The sequence below is a fragment of the Tursiops truncatus genome, chromosome 17 (assembly GCF_011762595.2).
Source record: "Tursiops truncatus isolate mTurTru1 chromosome 17, mTurTru1.mat.Y, whole genome shotgun sequence".
Classification (NCBI taxonomy): Eukaryota; Metazoa; Chordata; class Mammalia; order Artiodactyla; family Delphinidae; genus Tursiops; species Tursiops truncatus.
The window spans coordinates 46051786-46064570 of record NC_047050.1 but is presented as its reverse complement, the minus strand read 5'-3'; the positions used below and the strand labels follow the sequence as shown (position 1 = coordinate 46064570).

General features: G+C 40.5%; 2 protein-coding genes across 2 annotated transcripts in view; one reads left to right on the top strand and one right to left on the bottom strand.

Annotated features, from left to right (window-relative positions):
• The window catches only part of SLC25A32 (solute carrier family 25 member 32), a 48681-nt gene that overhangs the window by 23623 nt on the left and 12273 nt on the right, over positions 1-12785 (top strand). Inside the window, exon 2 of the mRNA XM_033842698.2 lies at positions 12267-12417. Within this exon, the coding sequence (XP_033698589.1) occupies positions 12267-12417 (151 nt within the window). The remainder of the gene's footprint in view (positions 1-12266; positions 12418-12785) is intronic.
• Positions 3063-12269, bottom strand: LOC117308624 (HMG domain-containing protein 4-like). The gene is given in 6 exon segments (XM_073794658.1): positions 3063-5435; positions 5438-5613; positions 5845-5880; positions 5882-7108; positions 7224-7300; positions 7302-12269. Coding segments are annotated over 6 exon segments (2025 nt in total). The 5' UTR covers positions 7497-12269; the 3' UTR covers positions 3063-5121.

Here is a 12785-nt window from a genome sequence, read left to right as displayed (position 1 = left end):
TGACCATTGGGGTGCATGTATCTTTTCAAATGAGAGCTTTCTCCAGGTATGTGCCCAGGAGTGGGATTGTAGTATCATAAGATAACTTTATTTTTTTAAGGAACGTCCATACAGCTCTCTGTAATGGCTGTACCAATTTACATTCCTCCCACAGTGCAGGAGGGCTCCCTTTTCTCCACACCCTCTCTAGCATTTATTATTTGTAGACTTTTTAATGATGGCCATTCCGACTGGTGTGAGGTGGTACCTCACCGTAGTTTTGATTTGCATTTCTCTAATAATTAGGAGTGTTGAGCATCTTTTCATGTGCCTGTTGGCTATTTGGATGTCTTCTTTGGAAAAATGTCTCTGTAGGTCTTCTGCCCATTTTTTGATTGGGTTGTTTATTCTTTTGATATTAAGCTGTATGAGCTGTTTGTATATTTTGGAAATTAATCCCTTGTTGGTTGCATCATCTGCAAATATTTTCTCCCATTCTGTGGGTTGTCTTTTCGTTTTGTTTATGGTTTCCTTTGCTGTGCAAAAGCTTTTGAGTTTAATTAGGTCCCATTTGTTTATTTTCGTCTTTATTTTCATTACTCTAAGAGATGGACCCAAAAAAATATTGCTGCGATTTATTTTAAAGAGTGTTCTGCCCATGTTTTCCTGTAAGAGGCCTTACACTTAGGTCTTTAATACATTTTGAGTTTATTTTTGTATGTTTTGTTAGAGAATGTTCTAATTTCATTCTTTTACATGTAGCTGTCCAATTTTCCCAGCACTCCTTATTGAAGAGACTGTCTTTTCTCCATCGTATATTCTTTCCTCCTTTGTCATAAATTAATTGATCATAAGTGCGTAGGTTTATTTCTGGGCTTTCTATCCTGTTCCATGGATCTATATGTTTGTTTTTGTACTAGTACCATACCGTTTTGATTACCGTAGCTTTGTAATATGGTCTGAAGTCAGGAAGTGTGATTCCTCCAGCTCTGTTCTTCTTTCTCAATTGTTTTGGCTATTTGGGGTCTTTTGTGTTTCCATACAAATTTACAAAATTTTTGTTCTAGTTCTGTGAAAAATGCCATTGGTAATTTGAGGGATTGTATTGAATCTGTAGATTGTCTTGGGTAATATAGTTGTTTTGACAATATTGATTTTTCCAATCCAAGAAGAACTTGGTATATCTTTCCATGTGTTTGTATCATCTTCAGTTTCTTTCATCAACATCTTATAGTTTTCAAAAACAGTTCCTTTGCCTCCTTAGGTAGGTTTATTAGTAGGTATTTTTTTTCTTTTTGATGCAGTGGTAAATGGGATTGTTTTGTTAATTTCTCTTTCTGATATTTCATTATCAGTGTATAGAAATGCAACAGATTTCTGTATATTAATTTTGTATCCAGCAACTTCACCATATTCATGGATGAGCTCTAGCAGTTTTCTCGCAGCATCTTCAGGATTTTCTATGTGTAGTATTATGTCATCTGCAAACAGTGACAACTTTACTTCTTCTTTTCCAGTTTGAATTTCTTTTATTTCTTTTTTCTCTCTGATTGTCATGGCTGGGACGTCCAAAACTATGTTGGATAAAAGTGGCGAGAATGGACATCCTTGTCTTGTTTCTGATCTTAGAGGAAATGCTTTCAGCTTTTCACTATTATGATGTTAGCTGTTGGTTTGCCATATATGGTCTTTATTATGTTGAGGCATGTCTCCTCTATGTTCACTTTCTGGAGAGGTTTTTTTTTTTTATCATAAATGGGTGTTGAATTTTGTTAAAAGCTTTTTCTGCATCTATTGAGATGATCTTTTGGTTTTTACTCTTCAATTTATTCATGTTGTGTATCACATTGATCTGCAGGTATTGAAAAATCCTTGTATCCCTGGGATAAATCCCAGTTGATCATGGTGTATGATCGTTTTAATGTATTGTTGAATTCGGTTTGCTAGTATTTTGTTGAGGGTTTTCCTATCTATGTTCATCAGTGATACTCGCCTATCATTTTCCTTTTTAGCGATTTTCTTTTGTCTGCTTTTGGTATCAGGGTGTTGATGGCCTCATTTAATGAATTTGAAACTGTTACTTCCTCTGCAGTTTTTTGGAACAATTTCAGAATGATAGGTGTTAACTCTCCTCTAAATGTTTCGTAGTATTCATCTGTGAAGCCATCTGGTCCTGGACTTTTGTTTATTAAGTGTATCTTTTCTTTTGGAAGAGTTTGAGAGGGATTGGTATAAGTTCTTAGTATGTTTGATAGAATTCCCCAGTGAAGCCACCAGTCCTGGACTTCTATTTGCTGGGAGGTTTATGGGTTTTGTTTGGTTGGTTTTTTTTCTATATAGTTTGTATTTCACTTTTAGTGATCATTCTGTTCAGAGTATTTATTATTTCTTGATTCAGTTTTTGTTGGGCTGTATGTTTCTAGAAACTTGTCCACTTCTTCTAGGTTGTCCACTTTGTTGGCATATAATTGTTCATAGTATTGTCTTATGGCCTTTTCGTATTTCTATGGTGTTGGTTATTTCTCCTTTCATTTCTTAATTTGTTTATTTGTGTCCTCTCTCTTTTCTTCTTGGTGAGCCTGGCCAGAAGTTTGTCGATTTTGTTTATCCTTTCAAAAAAGCAACTCTTGGTTTTATTGACTATTTCTATTGTTTTTTTAACCTCTGAATTTATTTCCTCTCTTATCTTTATTACTTCCTTCCTTTTGTCAACTTTAGGTTTTGTTTGTCCTTTTTTCTTTTAGGTGATTTGAGATTTTTCTTGCTTTTTGAGGACAACCTCTATTGCTGTGAGCTTCTCTCTTAGGACTGCTTTTGCTGCATCCCATAGATTTTGTATGGTTGTGTTTTCATTGTCATTTTTGTCAAGGTATTTTTAAATTTCCTCTTAGATTTCATCGTTGACCCATTGGGTTTTTAGTAGCATGTTACTTAATCTGTATATAATCTCTATATAATCGTGGGGTTTTTTTCTTTTTCTTTTCTCTTCTCAGTACTCTTTCTGTGGTTGATTTCTAATTTCATACCATAGTGGTCAGAAAAGATGCTTGAAATAATTTTTTTCTTTACAAATATTAAAAATGTGATTTTTAATAATGTAAGTACAAAATTTTATTTCTTTATACAACTGTAATGGGATTTGGATCAAACTGCTAGAATTTATTTAAAAGACAAAATAAAACAATGATATAAAAACTGCAAGAAGGTTTGAATCCAAAGGTTTTCCTCTAACAGTACTAAATACCACAAGGAACAGATTATACAAATGTGTACAAATTTTAAATACAAATACAATAGCGTTGGATTTTAAAGGAAAACAAACAAAAATCAGGTCCTCATCAGGACTTTATTAATGTGTACAAATGACAATGGTAGGATTGACTTCTTTCTGTACTAATCCATGTCTCTGAGGCCCTTCCTTGATACTCTATGTCAAACAGGAAACTGACATGGGTACAGAGGAGGCGTGGGACAGGTGCTAACACACAAACTCAAACCAGGATTTCTGCTCTTCGTGATTTTGGTTCCCAAACATTCCTGTTTCCTTCTGTTTCCCCAGTTAAATCTCAAAACTGCTCTGAGGTGAGAATGGCATTCAGCAGCCAGAATACCTTTAAGAAAAACAGCCCTGTGACCACACTGGTGGGAAGAAAGGAAGGAATTAAATAGGATGCAGGATGGCGGCACTTTCCTCAAAGATCTACTTTGATACTGCGGTGCTCCATCCAGGCCAAGGGAAGAAAGCAGTCACCTCAGAGTCTGGTTTTGACGTGGACTCTCAAACCAAATTTAAAAACAACCCTGAAGCCCTCAACTGTTTTCTTTGGAACTGGGAAGCAAAAATCTGGTTCTTTGGAAATAAGGGCAGCTGGGAATGGTAACCTTCCTTTTTATTTAGTTTCTTGACACTGTTCAGTTGTAAAGAACTAGAATCCCAATATGATTCCTTTCCGAGGCACAGTACCTGAACGTGTAGATGATTTGGAGTTTGCAGAGGAGACCAGAGGAAGGAGGGGAGGAAGAAATGACAAATCTGTATCTTCCACATGCTGTTGCTGGTGGAGGCTCTTGTTTTTAAATTATATATACAGAAATTTACAGGATAAATTAAAATCTAAGAGAGTTTAAAGAGTTAAATACACATAATTAAAACACATCCACACATGCACATAAACAAACCTACATGAGAATAGAGTACTTTTTTCGCAATTTGCTTAAGTGTGGAATGCAGAACACTGTGTATCTGCCCAACAGGGGAGCCAATGAGATGAACCCAGGAATCAGGCTGGGCAAAGCTCACCTTCCACACCCACCAAGCAACTAAGCAGCAGAACTGTGAGCTAAGCTGACGCTGCCAATGGAAGATAACAGCTCTTAGCTCTGCAGACCAAATGCTGTGGGTCAGCTCACAATATAGTCCATTCAGCTCGTGGCATTAACGGCCTTACCCTCTCCAGGGCTCACAAATCTCCTTGGCTCCGACTGAGGCTGCCAATGGTACCAATGATTACAATAAGTTTTGAGACATGGACACTGGTAGAGCAGGAATTCGTATGAAGCCCCCTACTAAGTTCACTTAAGCCATCGCAACAACTTTCAGATGGGAATGATGTTATCATCTCCCACCTAGGTCACTTCAAGTTGAAAAGCTTTGTACTTTCAGTTAACTAACGTCTTCCCATAATCTTTCCCGTTGCATTTCAGACTGTAAGACAGGTAAGGCAAATGGTCAGTGATGGGTCTGGAGGTACAATTGAGTTTGGAAAAAAATCACATTTTGGCTGACCTTAAAGCGATGCACTTGATATCCAGAACAAGCCTTCAGCCCCCAAGTTACATTGTTTTTTAAGGTAGATTTATCCACCACAGGAGAAGAAATAATCCCAAGCCCATATTCATACCAAGGTTTCCTCTTGGCTAAACCTTTGCCATTTCATAAAATTATTAAAAGCAAAGTAGTTACAGTCCTATGTATATATTATACATTATACATATATATATATATATATATACACACACACATTATGCATATATATAAAAATTTAAAATCTACACCCAGAGGCCAGTGAAGGGATCTGCAACAGTCACATATACACAAGCCAGCAACAGGCAAGATAAGGTTTCTGTCCCAGGAGTCTGCTGTCACGGTCCAGGCATGATGTAAGCAATGTGGTCCAGCGTGTTTGACAAGACCTGTTTGGGACAGCCATTCAACTCAGGTAGTCGTGTGGTCACACACGCTAAGGGGCCAAGCACACAGATGATGGAATCCAGAAGCACTGACAGATTGCCAGACACCGCCACCATGCCCTCGGTTTCCTGCAGGTGGTGTCCAGTGAGGCTTAGGGACTCTCCCAACAGCTGGAGATGAGCGGCCACGTCGACAGGCTCTGTCTCGGGGGCTTTGTCTGGCAAGGCGGGTAATAATAGCATGTTGGTGGGTGCGGATTTCTTCGGGGCAACAGTACTCCTGCAGAGGAAGCTTTCACTTTAATGGAACCTTCTGAGCTGGATGCTTTTCTTTTCACAGTTGTAGCTTCTGCTTTGTTCTGTTTGTGTTGCAGATGCTGAGGTTTTTGCTTCCAAATCAGTTTGTCCTTTTCTGGCAGTTGCTTCCACACCTCAGCCAGTTTTGGGGGGTTTTTTGTGGGGGTTTTTTTGCGGTACGCGGGCCTCTCACTATTGTGGCCTCTCCCGTTGCGGAGCACAGGCTCCGGACGCGCAGGCTCAGCGGCCATGGCTCACGGGCCCAGCCGCTCCGCGGCATGTGGGATCTTCCCAGACCGGGGCACGAACCCGTGTCCCCTGCATCGACAGGTGGACTCTCAACCACTGCGCCACCAGGGAAGCCCCTCAGCCAGTTTTTTACTCAGTTTCCCAAAATCTATGCCTAGATGGTCAGACAAAGGTTACACGATACTCCTTAAAGAACACCTGGTAGGCCGACATGTTCTTTTTTGGCTTTTCTTCTCTCTCTCTTTGTCCTTCTCTCTTTTTTTTCTCACTGTGCCTATCCGTGTGGAGGCCAGGAAACGGTGGGGGAGGGGCGGCTGCTCCAGTGTACGGGATGCTGGGCGGAGGGCCGGGCGGCGCTGGGACCTCTCCCGCTGGTGCAGCAGGAAGTCCCGACCTTCTCTTGGACTTGGAGTGTCGCTTCTCTTTATGCTTCTCCTTGTCCTTTTTTTTTTTTTTTTTTTTTTTTTGCGGTATGCGGGCCCCTCTCACTGTTGTGGCCTCTCCCGTTGCGGAGCACAGGCTCCAGACGCGCAGGCTCAGCAGCCCTGGCTCACGGGCCCAGCCGCTCCACGGCATGTGGGATCTTCCCGGACCGGGACACGAACCCGTGTCCCCTGCATCGACAGGTGGACTCTCAACCACTGCGCCACCAGGGAAGCCCTCCTTGTCCTTCTTTTTGCTGTTCTTTGACTTCTTTTTCTTCTTGATTGCCCAGTAAGAATCATCAATCACTAACTCCCCAGCCTCCAGCTCCCCGCCAGAGGAGGAGCCTGATTCTACTAGAATAGGTTCAAGCCCTGAAAGATCAAGGTTAGCACTGTGGGATTCTGGGAACTGGGAGGCATCAGACCCATAGCCTTCAGGGCCAGGAGACGAACGTGAATCTGAGAATGACTTGTACTTCCTCCAGGCTGTTTTCAGAAAGCTCCGTAACTCGTGTCCTAGGAGTAAAGCACCTTGCTCATCTCAAGCTGACGTCTTAGAGGATTTTTTCACAATTGCTTGTTGAGAGGGGTACTGAAATGACTCCTCATCAACTGAGCTGCTTCCCTTCTCCTTTGGTGAGAGAATAAGTTTCATCTTTAACCCATCAGGCTCCCAAAGGGTCTGTGTCTCAGTGTTCACATAGAGCAGTTTCATTTTTTTGGATTTGTGGGAACCACCATCCTCCAGGGACAGCTCCCCACTGCTTCTGCTGACTTTCTTCCTGTGGTGTTCCTTTTTACTCTCTGAATGGCTTGAAGAACTGGAGGACATTTCTCCTGTCTTTTGGGGGGGGGGTTTGGTGCCTTTTGCCAGAGGGGAAGTGATCCCTTTCAACAGGTCCATAGTTGTGTCAGCAGATTGCGGGCTGGACTTTTTCTTCTGTGACAATTCCAAAGACAAAATATCTGGCGTATCACAAATGAAGACTGTTCTTCTATGCTGAATCTTCCAAAATGCCAGCCCTCCACCTCTCTCCTCCTTCACCCTGGTTTATCGGCACTCAGAACAAGAATCACTGTCCTCCATAGTAGTAATCATCAGAGGAGTGCTTCCTCTTCTTGTGCTTGTCCATCCCCAAGAAGTAAAGTTCACTGTCCTTTTAACCTCTTCTTGGAAGAATTCCTTACCTGAGCAGTGATTTCCTCCTCTTCCCTTAAAAAATCTTTGTAAGAACGTTTCTTTTCTTCTTGGCTTTGGCCAGCAGCTAGCCCTATGTCCTCAAAGCTGTGATCACCATCAAAGCAATCTTCACGAGGCTCGCCCAGATCCTGCCTCAGTGCGCTGACTGCCAACATCTTGGAGAAGGAGTGGAAAGCGCAAGCGGCCAGGGAGCCTCAGTCGAGCCCAGAGCGCAGACCTTGAAATAATTTCTATACTCTTAAATTTGTTGAGGCTTGTTTTGTGTCCTCGTATGTGGTGTATGCTAAGGAATGTTTCATGTGTATTCCGAAATACACATGCTTGAAAAGAATGTGTATTCTGGGGGTTTTTTTGCATATAATGTCCTGAAAATATCAATTAAGTCTACCTGTTCTATTGTATCATTTAGTATCTCTGTTGCCTTGTTGATTTACTATTTGGAAGATCTTGTCCATTGACGTCAGTGGGATGTTAAAGTTTCCTACTGTTATTGTATTCTCAGCAATTTCTCTCTTTGTTAGTATTTGTTTTATGTATTTAGGTGATCATATTGGTTGCATATATATTGAGTGTAATATCCTCTTCTTGTATTGATGCTTTTATCATTATATACTGTTCTTCTTTATCTTTCTTTGTGGCCTTTGTCTTAAAGTCTATTTTGTCTGATATGAGTATTCCTACACTGTTCTTGTCATTTCCATTTGCACGAATATCTTTTTCTATCCCCCTTTTTTTTTTTTTTGGCTGTGTCAGGTCTTTGTTGCTGCGTGCAGGCTTTCTCTAGTTGTGGCAGGTGGGGACTACTCTTTGTTGTGGTGCGTGGGCTTCTCATTACAGTGGCTCCTCTTGTTGCGGAGCACGGGCTCTAGGCGCGTGGACTTCAGTAGTTGTGGTGCCTGGGCTCAGTAGTTGTGGTGCACAGGTTTAGTTGCTCCGTGACATGCGGGATCTTCCCGGACCAGGGATCGAACCCATGTCCCCTGCATTGACAGGCGGATTCTTTTTTTTTTTTTTTTTTGACAGGCGGATTCTTAACCACTGCCTCACCAGGGAAGTCCCTATCCCCTCACTTTCAATCTATGTGTGTCCTTCGCTCTAAAGTGGGCAGTATATTGGAGGTTCTTGTTGTTTTTAATCCAATCTGCCACTCTGTCATTTGATTTGAGCATTTAGTTCATAGACATTTAAGGTAAATATTGATAGATAGGGATTTATTCCAATTTTAAACCTTGTTTTCTAGTTGACTTTGTATTTCTTCTGTTTCTTTTTCTTTCTACTTTTTTGGTTTGATGGGTTTTTAAAAATTATGCACGAGTTCTTTTTGTTTTTTGTGAATCTGTTGTTTTTGATTTGTGGTTTCCCTGGTTTTCAAGTACATTAACCCATTACTATATACCTGCTTTAGACTCATAGTCATATAAGTTCAAACACATTCTTAAAAAAAATGAAATCTATGTTTTCTTACTCCCCTTCCCCACATTTTATGATTTTGATGGCCTCTTTTACATCTTCATGTTTATCTGTTTATAGTTATAATTGCTTTCACAAAAAACATTTATCTTATTTAAATGATTTACTTTCCAATTGTGATTCTCTTTCCTTTAGATTCTTGCTTTTTTTCTATTTAGAGAAGACCTTTCAATATTTCTTTTAGCATAAGTTTAGTATTGCTGTATTCTTTTAGTTTTTGCTTGTCTGGGAAATTGTTTATCTTTCCTTCTATTTTAAACAGTAATCCCACTGGGTAGAGTATCCTAGGTTGTACGTTTTTCCCTTTCAAGACTTTGAATATATCTTGCCATTCCCTTCTGGCCTGCAGCATTTCTGTAGAAAAATCAGCTGATAGCTTTACAGGAGTTCCCTTGTAATCAACTTTTTTTCTCTTTCTACCTCTAGAATTCTCTCTTTATCTTTAACTTTTGCTGTTTTAATTATAATATGTCTTGGTGTAGGTCTGTTTGGGTTCATCTTGTTTGGGACCATCTGTGCTTCCTGTACCTGGATATCTATTTCCTTCTTTAGGTTTGGGAAGTTTTCAGCCATAATTTCTTCAAATACATTTTTGATCACCTTTTCTCTTTCTTCTCTTTCTGGGATCCCTATTATGCATAGATTGCCATGCTTTAAGTTATCCCATAGGTCTCATATATTGTTTTCATGTGTCTTTCTGTCTTTTGTTCTGATTGGGTGATTTTCATTATTCTGTCTTCCAGATCACTTATTTGTTTTTTGCATTATTCAGTTTGCTATTTATTGCCTTTAGTTCAGCTTTCTTCTTGGCAAATGAGTTTTCTAATTTTAATTGGCTCCTCTTTATAGTTTCTATGTCATTTTTACAGTAATCTGCATTTCTGTTGGTATCCTTTCTTAATTCCTTCAGTATTTTTATTACCTCCTTTTTGAACTCAGGGTCTAGTAGACTGGCAAGGGCTATTTCATTGTTTGTTCTTTCAGGGGAAGTCTCTTGATCTTTTAGTTGCGAGTGGTTTCTTTGTTTCTTCATTTTATTTATATTTCTCTGACTATGAGTTTAGGAAAAACAGTTATCTACTGTGGTCTTGAAAGGCTGTTTTTATGTGGGAGCATCCCTGTGTTGCCTGCGTGAGTCTAATATTTTTGGTGCAAGGGCTGTTTTTAGTATGGATGCCTGCTGCTGCTTTTTCTCAGTGTGTGCTGGCTGTTATCCCCTTGAGAGGGGGTGTGATTGTTGTGGCGGTAACCAGAGTCTGCACTGGATCATGAACGGGACCTCATGTTTGTTCTGTGGTTGTCACAGGCCTGTCAGGGGCAGGGTCTGCTCCCCAGTTGTTGGAGTAGAAGCCCCCATATTCGATTCTAAGCTACAGTGTGAGGTAGGTGGGACTGGATTGCTCCTGCTGGGATAGGAGCTGCTGAGTATTCCTCCTCAGGGGCTGTCCACCAGGAAATGCACTCTGTGGTGTCACCTGTGTGAGCTCGCAAAGTAGTGTTGTTGGCACTGCCCTCAGCCTTGGGAATGCAGGCAATTGGCCAGGATGTCCCTCAGGTGCTGTGCTCACAAAGCCGCCAGCACAGAGCCACTGAAGTCCAGCACAGGGATCCGCCCATGGGAGCTATGGAATCAGCCCAGACCCCAGCCCCACCTCCGCATGCAGGTGCCCACAAAGCCCACCAGTGCTAACACCAGACCTGCTCCAGTGCCAGTAATATGCTCCAATGTCCCACAGGCACTACACCTTCAGAGCCCCAGCAGCATAAATCCACACAGCTGCTGGGACATGGCTCAGATTTCAGCCCCGCTTCTGAAGTCTCCAGCACTAGGGATCTGCTCAGATTTTAGTCTCATCTCTATGTGTGGGCACTTGCGCACCCCCAGAGCTCCTAGAAGCGGAGCCACACCTGCTGTGAGCACACTGAGAATGAGGCTGCTATGGCGGGGCCCCACCCCTCACTGTGTGTGTGTGTGTGTGTGTGTGTGTGTGTGTGTGTGTGTGTGTGTGTGTGTGTGTGTGTGTGTGTGTGTGTGTGTGTGTGTGTGTGTGTGTTAACAATGGGGCTTTTATGGAAGATCTGGGCTGCACCCTACACACACCCTGTTGTGGCCCAGACCACACTTCAGTCCCTTTGGGCAGTCTCTGCACAGCCAACCCCAGTCCTCTCGCCCAGTTTGTTCGCTGCAGCCCGTGTTTCAGCACCCAGCCCCTGTGCCATGGGTTGTTTGTTTTTTTGATGTTGAGTGATAGGAGCTGTTTATACATGTTGGATATTAACCACTTATCGGTCATATCATTTGCAAATATTTTCTCGCATTTGGTAGGTTGTCTTTTCGTTTCATCAATGGTTTCCTTTGCTGTGCAAAAGCTTTTAAGTTTAATTAGGTCCCATTTGTTTGTTTTTGCTTTTATTTCCTTTGTTTTAGGAGAAAGATTCAAAAAAATGTTGCTACAATTTATGTCAAAGAGTGTTCTGCCTATGTTTTCCTTTAGGAGTTTTATGGTATCTGGTATTACATTTAGTTCTTTAATCCATTTTGAGTTTAGTTTTGTATATGGTGTTAGAGAATGTTCTAATTTCATTCTTTTACATGTAGCTGTCCGGTTTTCCCAGCACACTTACTGAAGGGACTGTCTTTTCTCCATTGTATATTCTTACCTCCTTTGTCATAGATTAATTGACCATAAGTGGGTGGGTTTATTTCTGGGCTCTCCATTCTGTTCCATTTCTGTTCCATCCACAGAAAATTACTATGTGTAATTACACATAGTAATTTTCTGTGAATTGATAGTTTATGTAATTTGCCTATAAGTTTTTTAGAGGCTGTTTGTCATTTTCTTATTGATTTGTGAATCCTTTTTGTAAATTAGATATATTAACCCTATACTACAAATTGTTTTCAATCTCTTATTGGCTTGTGGAGTCTTTCATGAAATAGAAGTTATTTAAAATAAGCATTATCTTTTAAACTTCCAAAACAGATTTGAATTCTCCTTATTTAAGTAACACAGAATGTGTGTAGTATCAGTTTTTGTTCTACCCTATCATGTTTTATTAATTTAGAACTTTTGAGAGTAAGAAAACAATGGGATTTTCTACTTTCTATTCTGATTTGTGTGTGTGTGTGTGTGTGTGTGTGTGTGTGTGTTGGTGGGGACTGTGGCAAGAGAATTTCCAGGAAAGTTCATCCCATTCTCTACATTTGCTTTATCGCTCCTCACATCTTTATCCAAGTTTTTATTGAGGGTATACTACACACTTAAAACTTAGATAAATATATGAATTTATTAATTTAAAAATATCAAATCCTGGAAAATAATTTTATCTACCTAAAATTTTTTTCTTTTGAATTTACCTCCTTTCTGTGATTGATTGTATGATATCTACATGTTCATATATAATTCAGAGCTAGAACTTTGCTCCCACCTAACTCTGTGTATCCTTTACTGCAGTGAGTGATGGATTGGAACTGAGACCGAAATATAAAGGAGTTTTGCATTGCTTGACCACCATTTGGAAACTTGATGGACTACGGGGACTTTACCAAGGAGTAACCCCAAATGTGTGGGGTGCAGGCTTATCCTGGGGACTCTACTTTTTCTTGTGAGTAGGTCTGGGAGATTTTACAGTAGTAAATAAAAAGGAATTTATGTTTTTAATGATTTTTTTAAAAATCAGTTGGTGAAGCAAGGTGAGTCATTTAATCAGTTTCTCTGCATTGGAAGGGCTAGAAAGAGCAGAATGGCATATTAGTCTCATTCTCTGTAAGCTATTATCAGAGGCATTTAGTTTGGAAAAAAGTTATTAATAAGAAGGTAAAAGGATGAGATGGAGAAACACTCTTCCAGAAGCCATTTCTGTGAGATGGATTCAGGAAGGTGGCTTCCCAAAATACATTGATTCATAATGAAGTTGGAAAAGCAGAAGAGGACAGATCTTGGAGTCCTCATAAGAACATGTATCACAGGATA